Genomic DNA, 13,672 nt, shown 5'->3' with positions numbered 1-13,672 from the left:
ATCCTTGATTTATGAATGGTCTAATTAGTAGGACTTTTGTTAAGTTCTATCATGAATTGACTGGTTATTTGGATGCTTTTTGTTGTTTTTTACAAAAAATTTGCATCACTGTCTCGTATTCATTAGCTTTTGAGTTTTGATGAGATTTTCTCACCGTTTGAGTACTCCTATTATCTGACTTTTGGGTAGTAGAAGATAATTCTTCTCTGGTTCCTGAAAATAAAGGGGAAGAATAGATGTATTACATATATTTGTAGCATCATTTTTGTGACATGCCAAATGCTACTTAAGGCAATGGGTATCAGATACAGAAACAGGATTACGAGTGCATGATAAAATTTTATGCAGCAGAACAAATTAATACAAATCCCTTACAAATATATATGAGTTCCATTTACATATATATAACTGAGGCTAGAATGGCTACAAAATATAAAGTCAAAATACAAAAGAGGGCCACTCCTTTCACTATGTTATTGGACTCATCAGAGTGCGAGAATGATCAAGCACTCAAGTTTTATGGATCCACAGGATCCTCATAAACCTCAATAGGTAGGTCAACAGGCAGTTCCTCAATTTCTTCCTCATCAGGGGGAGGGGGAGGGGCATAGAAAGAGTGAGTTTCATATACTTAGTAAGGAAAGAAGTATTTAAATAATATCGCAAGGTTTTAAAAGTAAATTATTCTAACATAAATACTTACCATTTGGCTACTTTGTAGACCTATCTTACATTATGAAAATAATTTATTTATTAGAGAAAACTGCACGTTGATAGAAGCAAAACAAACACACATCATACTAAATAATAGAGAAAATCAAATAAATCATGAAATGCTCAGATTTTTGTGTCATGCTTTTCGAATTTGTTACAATTTTCATTTCTGAAGGCAGATACAGATTTTCAACTACCCATGTGGAATGACCAGATCATATATAGATAACAACAATTTGCTCAGGCACATTTCCAGCTTGTCAAACCATGGTACGATCTATGACTACAGCCGTACCAACCATAGTGCTCCTATCAGATATTCTATAGTCATGACAGTACTTAGCCAAAGGTGACCCCTAACAGAGATTTGTGTCACCACTCTCGTCGAAGGGTACGCCATCATCCATAGGGAGCAGTCCTCTTATGTCTTTCCAGACCAGATGACGGAGGAAAAAACAGATACCCCAAATAGGGTTAGAGAAACAGATACTCCTCAGAGATAAAAAACCTAATGAGACACTTGATGCATTATACATGTCAATACAGATACATACTTCAAATAATTCATTCTTCATTCCACACTTTTTTTCTTTTCTTTTTCTTTTTTTTTATTTTCTAGGTAACAACACTGACTTCATATTATTATATGCAAATCGTCAGGTGTTTATAAATCAAATAACATGCTTGAAATTAAGAATAGTTCAATTTATTAGACCTATGAACATAAAAACATGCAAAACAGGCAAAATCAAAATTATTATATTTAATAATTTTTTTATCTAAAATTATCTCTTAAAATGTTTAAAGAAATACTAAATTCCTTACTGAAACCTTGATAATTTCTTCTGCAACGTTCTTCTTTATTTTTCTCCTTCTATCTCTAGATTATTCTCTCTCTAATTCTTGAAAAATAGAAGAATGGAAGTTTGTGGAAGAATGAGAAGGGAAGGCCCTATTTATAGAAATTAGGAACCATCAGATTCATGCAAAGTGGTGAAATTCGGTGAAGAAAGAGAGAAAAAAGATGCTCGGCATGAAAAACGAGGGAGGAGAGTCTCCTTTGCCGGCGGCACACTGCTTGAGGTGGCAATGGCCCGCCTAGGCGCTGTAAGCTAACCTACTGGCGCACAACCCTCTTGCTGCGTATGCAGAAGCTAGCCTCCTCGTGTGCAGACCTACTGCCTGTAGGCCCCAGGCGCACAGTTGCCTATTTGCGCAAGCCTGTTGCGCGGACAGCATGCGAGGTGACGCACGGAGGGCTCGCCTGTGCGCGATAAGATGCGTGCTGGGTTTGACCCCGCGCCGCGCATGTGGATGGGACACATGCGCTATGCACACGTCCTACCCCCACTGTGCCCGTGCGCGCGCACAGTTTGCAGGTGCCCGCGTAGGTAGCTCCCTTCCCCGCAGGATTTTTCCATGGGATTTTTCCCGTTTTGTCGCTTTTCCAAAATTTCATTGTTTTCTTTTTTTTGCACTAAATAAAATAAATTTAAATTAAATGTAATTAAATAAAAATAGAATTAATTAAGATAAAATTAAATAAAATTAAATTAAAATCTACAAAATTCACGAATTACGATAGTAATTTACGGAGTAAATTAAATGAGTTCAATGTGTCCTAAACGCTATGATAAATAGGGTTTTTCAAATTAATTAAGCACAATGATGGACAGGGTGTTACAATTTCATTAGTCTTCCTTGAGTGTCAAAGTTTATTTTCCTTTTTATTGTTGAATTTTTGGCTTTTGGGCTGAATGTCTAATTTAGTTGAAAGTTTTCATTAAAATACTTGCAGTGAATCTAATACCTTGATTTGTTCATTTTGCTTGTTTTTTGATTTAAAGTTAATCATTCTTGAAATCAAAGTGGAGGAAGGTGTTTTTTTGATCGGGTCAGGAATCTCTTGGGTGCAGTTTGATCAAATAAGGGTTTGAGGTTTGAGAGGTTATAATTATTTGATTAGCATTATGTCTATGGGAGCTTCTGGGGCAGTTTTACCCGTTTTATCTAGAACTATTCCCAGTCCTTTTAATTCTGATCCATGTTTTAGCAAATTGGATTCAAGATTTCATCCTAAATGAGTTATAAATTTTTTGAAAAAAAGAGCACAGAGGTTTAAACAATTTTTCATGTGTCCTACTATGCCACTAGGTTTCATGGGATCCCAACTAGTTAAGGGGTTAAGAAGTGGATTGCTTAGGAATAGAACAACAAAGAGGTTCCAGCTTCTAAGCTGCAAATTACAACATGATGAAAAGTTTGGGGGAACAACTACCGAAAGACATGGAGCATGGTTTGTGGATAGTGCTAATGAACTAAATTAAATAATAGGGGATACAAACTGAGTGTTCTAGAATTTGGGGATGTTAAATAATTAAAATAGTAAAAGGAGAGTTTAACATCTAATTGCACAGCTGGACCAGTTACGACTAACTTTCAGAAGGCTATTGTAGATTCTATTGAGGATGAAGCATAGGACCTATTGCGTGACTCTGTGGCTTATTACTGTGGGAGTCCTGTTGGAACTTTTACTGCCAATGATCCCACCAGTTCCGATATGTTAAATTATGATCAGGTCTTTATCCATGACTTTATACCTTCTGGCATTGCCTTTCTTTTGAAGGGAGAGTATGACATTATTTAGAATTTTATCTTTCATACCCTTTAGTTGCAGATAATGTGAAATTTTATTAGTAGGATCGCATTTGCATTTTATTCTGGCAATTAATCATTTGTATATGGTAGTTTGGACTAAAACACTTTTTTGCTTGTTTCTGTAAATTAAGAAGTGCAACAGATACACGTGATATACATCTTTCTTTTTATTGTTCATATCTCAGCTGGGCTTTTCCAAGAAATCTCTCTACTAATTAGGCGCTTTTTGATCATTAAAAAAATATCATATAAGAGAAATGTACTTTTTCAAATAAGCATCCATCTAATTTGTTCATAAGTAGTCCACATAGTTAAACCTCTATCAATGAGTTTACTTTCAAATCTGGCTATCAAGATAATTCCATAAATTCTTAGTAACTGGTTTTTATGTGTGGTTGAATGTACACAGGACAGCATGTGTCTTTTCTATAATATTTTTACAAGATTATGATTATGTTAATGAATCTTCTTGATATGTAACCATATTGTGAATAAAATTGACTACTTGTTTCATAGTTACGAGAATGTGACTATTGGCACCTAAAAAACCCATGCAGTGATGTAATTTAGAAAATTCTTTGAGTACTAGGTAAATCTGTGCATGAGCGATCCCTGGTGGGGCCATGACCATCCGATAAATTATATCCTAGTCTCTTGCTCACCTCAGACATAATTGATATGTATTTTGTTTTTGATTTTCTTTACAGAGCTGCGAAAAATGATGGACTGTTAGAGACCTTATCAGGGGTTGATGCCGACTAGTTTCATGGTGCAAACTGTTTCCTTGGATTGTGATGATTCTGCTATAGAAGAAGCATTGGATCCTCATTTTGGAGAGGTAGCAATTAGTGTTGTTGCACCAGTCTATTCTGGTATGCGGCAAACTTTATACCATGCCAGAAGTTGTTCAGAAGATGACATATGCATTGTGTTTGTTTATCACGACGACTTTTTATTTTTTTTTCCTCTTTCATAATTCTTTTTACCTCTACTTCTTTTGTAGGATTATGGTGGATTGCGTGCATATGGAAAGTGCTCTGTTGATCTATCTGTTCAGGAGAGAGTTGACGTGCAAACTAGAACTAAAATGATATTGAAGCTTTGTCTTGCTTATGGTTTTAACATGTTTGCTACATTATTGGTGACTGATGGTTCTTGCATGATTGGAATTCATGGTCATCCTCTTGAAATCGAGGTGATTAGTTCTCCTAGTATTGAAATAGTATTTTTTAAATTTAGAATATAGAATTAGTATGTGGAATGAGGAATCATCAAGGCATATTCATTTTTTTGTTCTAACAGTTGTTTGAATAGCCATATGTGCCTGTCAATTGTTTATTTCAAGCAAGGGAAAAATTGCCTTTATGGTTCATTTGAAATGCTAATGGACATTTGGTATTCAGTTTTTTATTTTTTGGAGCTTGTGACTTTTGTAGCAAAAGAGTGGGGGTACAAAATAATTTAGCACATGGTGTAATAAGAGCTTGTTCCAGCAACTGTGTTGGAAGTGAAATTATAAAACTAAATCATTTTGGGAAATAATAGTGGAAATTTAAAAATAAAGCTAGGATTAAGTACTTGACAAGCTTGAGTTAAATTGATATCATATCTTGGTGCTTCTCAAGTGAGTTTATGGCAGGTGTAATAAGTATATGATTCCAGTCTGGTCGATTCAAAAAATGTTCAACTATTGGAATTGTTACTCATTGTATTTTTGGTTGTTTTCGAATGGTGCAACTCCCCAGAATGATGGAGATTGTATAGTTTATAGCATATATTTTTGAGATAGTTCATAGCTTACATGTTTGACACCATGGAGATCTAGTTTCTGCATTAAGTATGTTTATAACATAATGATGGAAATAGCAGATTATGATCTAACTCACTAGCCTATATGAATCGGCCATTATTTAAATTTATAAGTTGGTAACAGAGAGATCTTATTTGTTTACCTTCTTTTCTTCTGGTATCTCCAGTTAATCTCTTTTTTTCTTGTAGGCACTATTTTATTTTGCCTTACTTTGTGCACATGAAATACTTACTCTAGAAGATGGATCAGCTGATCCTATCTTGGCACTGAATAATCGCTTACTTGCTCTTTCATTCCACATCAGGAAGTATTATTGGATTGATTTGCAAAAACTGAATGAGATTTATCATTACAAGACTGAGGAGTACTCATATGATGCAGTTAATAAGTTTAGCATTTACCCATATCAAATTTCTCCTTGGTTGGTGGAATGGATGCCCAATAAAGGAGATTATCTAATTGGAAACTTACAGCTATCACATATGGATTTCTGATTTTTTTTCTCTAGGAAACATGTGGTTTATTGTAAGCAGTCTGGCAACAGCTAATCATTCACATGCCATGCTGGATCTTATTGAAGCGAAATGGGCAGATTTGGTAGCAGACATGCATTCAAGATATGTTATCCCACTCTTGAAGGTCAAGAGTGGCAAATAATTACCGGTAGTGATCCTAAGAACATGTAAGATATCTGCTCTTGTATTATTTATTTATGATATATTTCTTCATTATCGTCAGCTTTCTCATTTCATTTCCTTCTGATGCAGGCCTTGGTCTTACCACAATGGTGGTTCTTGGCTAACTTTACTGTGGCAAGTTAGTTTGTTATGCTTAAATATTCTCTCTGCAGCTAATGTTTTGTTCATTGTCCCAAAGAACCCTTTGTAGCAGTTATATTTAGGGATAAGTTTCCTGAGTTGTCATGCTTGAATCCGTATTGGATATGGCACCTTGTTGATGTTTTATAAAATAAAGCAATAATGAAGGAATGTTGGCAGTTTTGGAGAAGAGAGCTTTGTTGAACTCAGACTTGATGCAAATTTACTACAACAGCAAAGAAAAATATAACAGACAAGAAATGAATGTAGTAGAAAAATAAAAATATTAATCAAAACATTTAATGGGTATGAACTGTTGCTGGAATTTTAAGTGCAGTGGGATGATATATTCAGCAACTAGAAATGCCTTTTAAATAGGCTTTACAACTCAACTAAAAACAAAAAAAAAGTAGAATAATTTGCCACTCAAATTCTATCACTATTGACAAAACATCAGAAATTTTAGGAGATAAATCCAAAAGTCAGTCAAATATCCAGCTGTCAATATTGAATTAGTCTTCAATACTCCCCCTTGATTCAAAGTTGCGAAAACCAAGCAGATTTCTCAAGTAGACTTGCTTGTCGTAGGAGAGATTTTGAAAAAATAGCAGCTACCTACTCATTAGTATTGCAATACTGTAATTTAATTGACCCATCTGCCATAAGATCACGGATGAAGTGAACTTGAATATCAACATGCTTTATTCTCCCATGATAAACTGAATTCTTGGACATAATAATTATTGTTTTGTTGTCATAATAAATAGTAGTTTCTTCATTTTTCTCTTGACTGAGATCTGCCAAAATTCTTCTGAACCATACTGCTTGATAAGCTGATGTCACTGCAGCTGCATATTCTGCTTCTGATGAAGACAAAGCTGTTGTAGCTTATTTCTTTGAGCTCCAGGCAATGGTAGCTGATCTGAGATTGAATATGTAACCTGAAGTGCTCTTTCTATCCTCCAAGCAACCAGCCCAATGACTGTCACTGAACCCAGCCAGTCTGAAATATGATATTTTCTTATACCACAAACCATAATCAAGTGTTCCAGCCATATAACGCAATACTCGTTTGGTTGCCCCTAGATGATGCATTGAAGGGTTGTGCATAAACCTGGAAATTAGTCCAATTGAAAAAGCTCTATCTGGCCTTGAATGGGTCAAGTAAATTAACCCATCAACCAAGCTTTCAAAGTGGCTTGTGTTAGCTTGTTAAGTTCCATCAACAAGCTACAACTTCTCATTTAAATTCATTAGTGCTGCTGCAAATTTACAACTAAACATGCTGAATTTTGTAAGTCAGTTGCATATTTTCCTTGTGACATAAAAATTCCATCTTCAACTTGCTTCACCTCTAACCCAAGAAAATAATTCAGCAAACCCAAATTTGACATCTCAAATTTCCTTTTCATGCACAACTTGAACTCATTAATAAGAGAAGAAGATGAACCCATGTATATCATGTCATCAACATAAAGGCAAACAATGAGGGAATCATTTTTACCTTGTGTTTTAAAGTAAAGAGTGGGTTCATTCTTACTTTTCTCAAAGCCATTCTCCAAAAACTATGACTCAATTTTGCTATACCATGCCCACAGAGCCTGCTTTAAGCCCTAAAGAGCCTTCTTTAACTACTTGCTCCTCTTTCCCACAAACTACAAAACCTTCAGGTTGAGAGACATACACTTCCTCATCCAGCTCTCCATTTAAGAACGCTGACTTGACATCAAATTGGTAAATAGGCCAATTTAATTGAGTAGCTAAAGCTATTAGAATTCTCACTATCTCAAACTGTGTAATCGTATAAAATGTTTTATCATAATCCACACTTTGTTGTTGCGCATAGCCTTTCACCACAAGCCGTGCCTTTGGTTTTTTATGCTGTCATCTGCTTGAAATTTTGTTCTAAATACCCATTTCACTCCAATAGCTTTCTTGTCTTTCGGTAGATCCACCAAATTCCATGTTTCATTTCTACGAATTACTTCAAGTTCTTCCATCATTGCATGATGCTATTCTTCCTTCTCAGTTGCTTCTTCTAGTGGATTAGTTACAAATAAGACTTGTGTAGCCTCGTAAATTTCAGCTAATGGCTTGAATTTTCTTGGAGGAGTATCATCATCGGATGAACTTTTACTGCTAGAACTTGAAGAAGTGGAGGCTGATGGAGTTGAAGAAGGTGAGCTGGAAGTATTTAAAGGAGTTGGTTGTTGTCCATTAGTTAGTGGAGCTTTATTTTCAAGTGGAACTTCAAACTAAATGCTATCTGATTTTTTTTTTCCAAACTCCAGCTTGCATCTTCATCAAATACAACATTCCTACTAATAATTATTGTTGTGATGTGAACTCACTAGCAAGTGCACTAGTTCGAACATGTACCATAGCGGTAAATTCGGATATCTTCCCTTGAGGACTAATATAACAATTACTAGAATCACAACTAATTGATAGTATTTGGCCAACAACTAAGAGAATGAATATAAATTAAAACTTAATAACAAAAAGAAACAATGAATTCAGATTAATTAACAATCAAGATATAATAATAGTCAAGATCTTAGAATCCACCCTAAGTTCAACTATGAATTTTCTTAATTCAATCTACAACCAGAACTTTCCCCCAATTTCATTCACTCATGTAGTAATCTCTTTCTAAAAATCAATTACCTTACCTACTTCATTGTAACACACATATCTCTATGGATTAGTATGAATCAGTGCATTAACATTCAATCATCAAATATATAGATCATGCCTAATAACTCTACTCACATTCAATCTATTGTGCTAACTTGCTATTCTAATGAACAATCAATCTCTCAATTCAATCATTCACCATAAGTAAATAAATAAGTGATCAATCTATTTATGCATTTAGTCACAAGATAAAACATAGGGATTGGGGAAACAGCCTTTCATAGATTTAATAAGAAAATCACAAAGTATCTATTAGGATTTCATCAAAGATCCAAAGAAAAGAGTTTAGTTATACATCATAAAGAAAATTACGAGAATAAAATCTAAAGGAAACATGAAAAGAATAACCGAGTAGAAGAAGTTCTTGATGTCTGCAGTTGTCTTCTCTTCTTTCCTCCTCCAGTCTCCCCTTTTTTTTTTCAGATCCTCTTGTTTTAATATCGTTCAAAACCTTATTCTCTGATCTGGCACGCCCCACCCATGTCGAATTGACACAAGATCATGTCTTCCTCGAAATTATGTCAATTTTTAGCTTTTAGACATGACATGGTTGTGTCTCCCAGACACACAATCATGTCTCTTTCATCGAGAAAAACAGAAACGCTACCTTCTTAACACATGGCCGTGTGTTAACCTAGTATAGGGCACACGACCGTGTCTTTCAAGAACATGGCCATGTCTCACTCCTCAAAAAAAGAAACGTTGGCTCCGTAACACATCTTCATGTTTCAACCATTTTTTTCCCAAATCTTGTTCCAACCCATTCTAATTTGCTTTTAAGTCCAAAAATCATTCGTAAAAAGTGCCAAAGACAATCCAAAAACATATTTGGAAAAAATCAATCAAAATCAACTCAAATAAAATAGAAAAATATTTATAAAATTCAATTATATCAACTCCCCCACACTTGAGTTTTTATTTGTCCTCAAGCAATCTTAAATCCATTCCACAGCAAAAACATTAATGAAATCCTCCTCATCAAGACTATATTACCTTAAGATAACACAAAATAATATGTAAAAAGGCACAATCATCTATATAAGATAATTCAATAACTTTAGAAGATAGACCCCATCCAGTTTGATCTTATTCTTACAAATTAAGTATTCAAAACATTCTATGAGTTGTTCAATCATTTGTAGTATCCAAACTTTATAATCCAAAACATACTCAAGCTCAGTTGACAAAGGAGTAGGCATACATACAACTTTATTTTTTAATTTTTTTTAAAGCACCTTATTAGTTGTTCATAATGTCATTCGACTTTTTTACGCAAGAGCAAACATTGGTGATGCCAGCCCCGGTTACTCAGTTGATCACACTTCTGAATGGCCACTAGCTCTACTCACAATCAACATTTTATTTTTGGAACTACATCGGTCCACTAAGGAGTAAACCCTCCCTACCAAATGCAACTGCGTTCACAGGGCTCAAAATGAGACCTTTAGTTAGGCAGTATAGTGTCGAGCTACTAAGCTATGCCCTTTAATGGTGTAAAATTGAGTGATTAGCAGAGTATTTTTTTTTACTAGCTTTACTCATCATCAACATTTTATTCTTTGAGCCAAATCGGTCCACTAAGGAGTAAGCTCTCCCTACCAAAGGCAGCTGCGTTCCCAAGGCTCAAATTGGAGACCTCTGGTTAAGCTAGCATAGCGTCAAACAGCTAAGCTACGCCCCTTGGTGGTGTAAAATTGAGTGATCAGCAGAGTATTTTATTATTATTATTATTATTATTGCATACATATATATCTAATTCTATACCTAAATATGCTTTCTTTTGTAAGGAATTATTCAATTTAGACAAAAGAACAAATTTCATGACTCAAAGGATGTAGAAGATCTTAAACTCTTAAAACTTGAATAAACTAAATAAGGTCAAATACTTCCATTGCTAAACTATTTCCACAAATAATCTTATCTCAGTACATATAGATTTAATGCCATAATTATTATAATAGGTAGTCATGACGCAACAGGATACATCAAGATCAAACCATAGAACTTCATTAAGATTTAATTAAGATTTAGAGGATAATAACAAATATAGAATTAGAATACCACTCCCCCACACTCAATTGCAAATATGTCCCCATAGTTCACAAAGCCAAAAAATAAAAGGTAATGACAACAAAAGAAATGAAACTTCTTTGAAATTTTGATGGAGTAGCGTCCATTGCAGCCTCGATGAAGTTCACAAAAAAAAAACCTAAAAACATTCTGACAACACCAAAGTCGAATTAAGCAAGCAAGTTATTGGTAAAGGAGAGAAGCAAACTAAAAGATATAAAAGGTAAAGATAGACTGAAAAATAAATATAAAGAAAATGAAAAATAAAATAAAATAAAAACAAAAGTGAGACTAACTGTTTGATGGTGGGTAGGGTGGGGGTTGGAATCCTATATGCTGAAAGAACACCATCATATAATGCTCAATTTACTTTAGCGTTCTTCAATTCTTTCTTGCGCCCTACTTAGCTGATCTAGTCTTTCCTCTAAGATGGAACTTGAATTAGGACATACTCCTACATTGGCCTGGAGAGAGCTAGGCCCACCCCTATCCATGGGTCCCGACCACCTTGATTTCAACTTGTCTAATGGTGTTTTAGTTGATGGTTTGTCTTTATCTTCACTAGAGTTACGAATCTCCTCAAATCTGAAGTTCTTTTGTGTATTAAACTAAGGTATCACTTCTAGCAAATCTACTTGCTCCTTGACTTCTTCATTCTTCATGTTTCTCCTTTCTCCATTAATGAAACCTTGTTTTATTACATCTTTAAAGTAATTTTCCTGAAAAACACCTTGCACGATCGAATCAAGTGTATCAATCATGAAACAAGTATCATATGAAATATGTGCATATTTTATGGATTTAGACATATAAAAAGAAATTTCCTCATCAAATACCATAAGAGTCAATTTACCATCATGAACATCAATTAAAGCTCTAACAATTGCTAGAAATGGTCTTCCTAGGATAATTGGTATCTCAAAGTCCTTTTCCATATCTAAGATCACAAAGTCTACTAGAAATATAAACTTATCAACCTTAACTAGCACATTTTCTATTATTCCAACTGGAATTTTAATAGATGTATATGCTAACTGCAAAATAATCTTAGTAAGCTTAGGTTCTCTCAATCCTAGCTTTTTGTAAGTATCATATGGCATCAAATTGATACTAACTTCTAAATACATAATGCTTTTTCAATTGAAAGATCACCTAAGTTACATGGAATAGTAAACTTAACTGGATCCTTTAAGTTTTGTGGCATCTTGTTTTGTAAAATAGTTGAGCATTCTTCATTAAGCATTACCATGGCCACGTCATTTAAATTCCTCTTCTTTGAGAGAATCTCCTTTAGGAGCTTTGCATAGTTAGGCATCTGTTTTAAAGCTTCAACCAAAGGAATATTAATATGTAATTGTTCAAAAATATACAAAAATTTACCAAATTACTTTTTTTTATTGCTTTAATCTCCTCGAATATGGAATGTTCAAGTGTTCTCCCCCTCGATTAGGTAGCTCCATCTCTTGATCTCTTTTTTTTTTTTCTTCTTCTTCCTTGTTTGGGTTGCTCTCATCTACTTGTGTTATCTTCCTTGGTTCTAATTCACTAACTGTTTTTCACTCCTCAATGCTATAGCATTCACATGCTTTCTTAGGTTGGTCTTTGTGTTGCTTGGCAAAGTTCCTTGAGCATGCTCAGAAATCAAATTTGCCAATTACCCAATTTGGTTCTATAAACTCTTGATGGAGGCTTCATTACTTTGCAGCCTAGTGTCCATTGCTGTTATGAATTTGGCGAGCATATCTTCTATGTTTAGCCTTCATTCAATGGGGGGCAGAGCTAGTGGGGAAGCTTGTCTCTGATTATTTTGGTTGCCCCATGAAAAATTAAGGTGATTCCTCCATCCAGGATTGTAGGTATTAGAATAAGGATTCCCTTATTGAACTTCATAATTCTGAAATTGCGCTGTTTATACTGTCACCATATTCATGTTGTCTAACTTCTTAGGTAAGGCCTCAATTTATGCAAATAGAGCTGCATAGTTGTCAACACTATGCAAGCCAACATTCTTTCTTGATGAAGATCTCTCTTTCTCCCATTGGTAACTGTTGTTTGCCATCTTCTCAATCAACTTGTAGGCAGCCTCAAGTGTCTTGTGGTTAGTGTTCCTCCAGCTATTACATCAATCATGGTCTTAATGTTGGTTGTGAGACCAAATCTGTACTTGAAGCCACATAAGTAGACCATGGTAAGGAACTCTCCTTAGCAAATCCTTATAGCGATCCCAAGACTCATACAATGATTCTCCATCTTTTTGTCCGGAAGTGGTGATTTCATTTCTCAACCTAATTGTCTTTGAAGGTGGAAAGTACTTGGCTAAAAAATACTGAGCCATATCCTCCCAAGTAATGATGGAACCAGCTGAAAAAATTCCAGATCAGTTGAAAAATTCAATTGATAAATAAAGCATTGTCTGAGAGAGTGATTATAGAGTGATGATAAGATATTTCTTGCAAACTCATATTTTTATTCATTACATATTTTTGTTTTACTATAGAATTGTAAGTTTTTAGTTCTTAGCATCAGCTCATGAAGGAAACTAAATCTTTGTTACAAACTTCTAAGTTTATGGGATCAGTTCATAAAAGAAACTAAAGCTAAGCTCATAAAGGAAACTAAACATATAGAATTTTGATGATGCATTTTGATCAGAAATTATGTGGATCAATGATGTGGAATTATTGTCTTTTCATGAGAGATCGAAGAAAGTCAACGAAATTTGGCCGTTGAATCTTCATAACACATTTTCGGGCTTCAAATCATGATAAACTATCCCCATCATGTGTAAGTATTCTACGGCCATTATAACTTCAAATGCACATAAACTGTGCAAAAAAAGAAAAGGTCACAAATCTTTTAAAAAATTAAATAAATGAATAAATTTAAATATGTTTGAAATATATAA

The 13,672-nt window shown here is 34.5% G+C and overlaps 1 protein-coding gene across 1 annotated transcript; it reads left to right on the top strand.

Moving 5' to 3' along the window:
* Positions 1-3,316: 3,316 nt before the first annotated feature.
* LOC148240167 (alkaline/neutral invertase E, chloroplastic-like) lies at positions 3,317-8,568 on the top strand. Its single transcript, XM_088211754.1, has 4 exons — positions 3,317-4,210; positions 4,376-4,567; positions 5,691-5,864; positions 5,950-8,568. Exons 1-3 carry the CDS (start codon positions 4,124-4,126, stop codon positions 5,709-5,711), a joined length of 300 nt encoding a protein of 99 aa, XP_088067880.1. The 5' UTR covers positions 3,317-4,123; the 3' UTR covers positions 5,712-5,864; positions 5,950-8,568.
* The last annotated feature ends 5,104 nt before the right edge of the window (positions 8,569-13,672 follow it).

The sequence above is a fragment of the Carica papaya genome, chromosome 9 (assembly GCF_054855325.1).
Source record: "Carica papaya isolate Zhongbai chromosome 9, ASM5485532v1, whole genome shotgun sequence".
Classification (NCBI taxonomy): domain Eukaryota; kingdom Viridiplantae; phylum Streptophyta; class Magnoliopsida; order Brassicales; family Caricaceae; genus Carica; species Carica papaya.
Note: the sequence above shows the minus strand (reverse complement) of the source record. Positions and strands in the feature narration are given on the sequence as shown.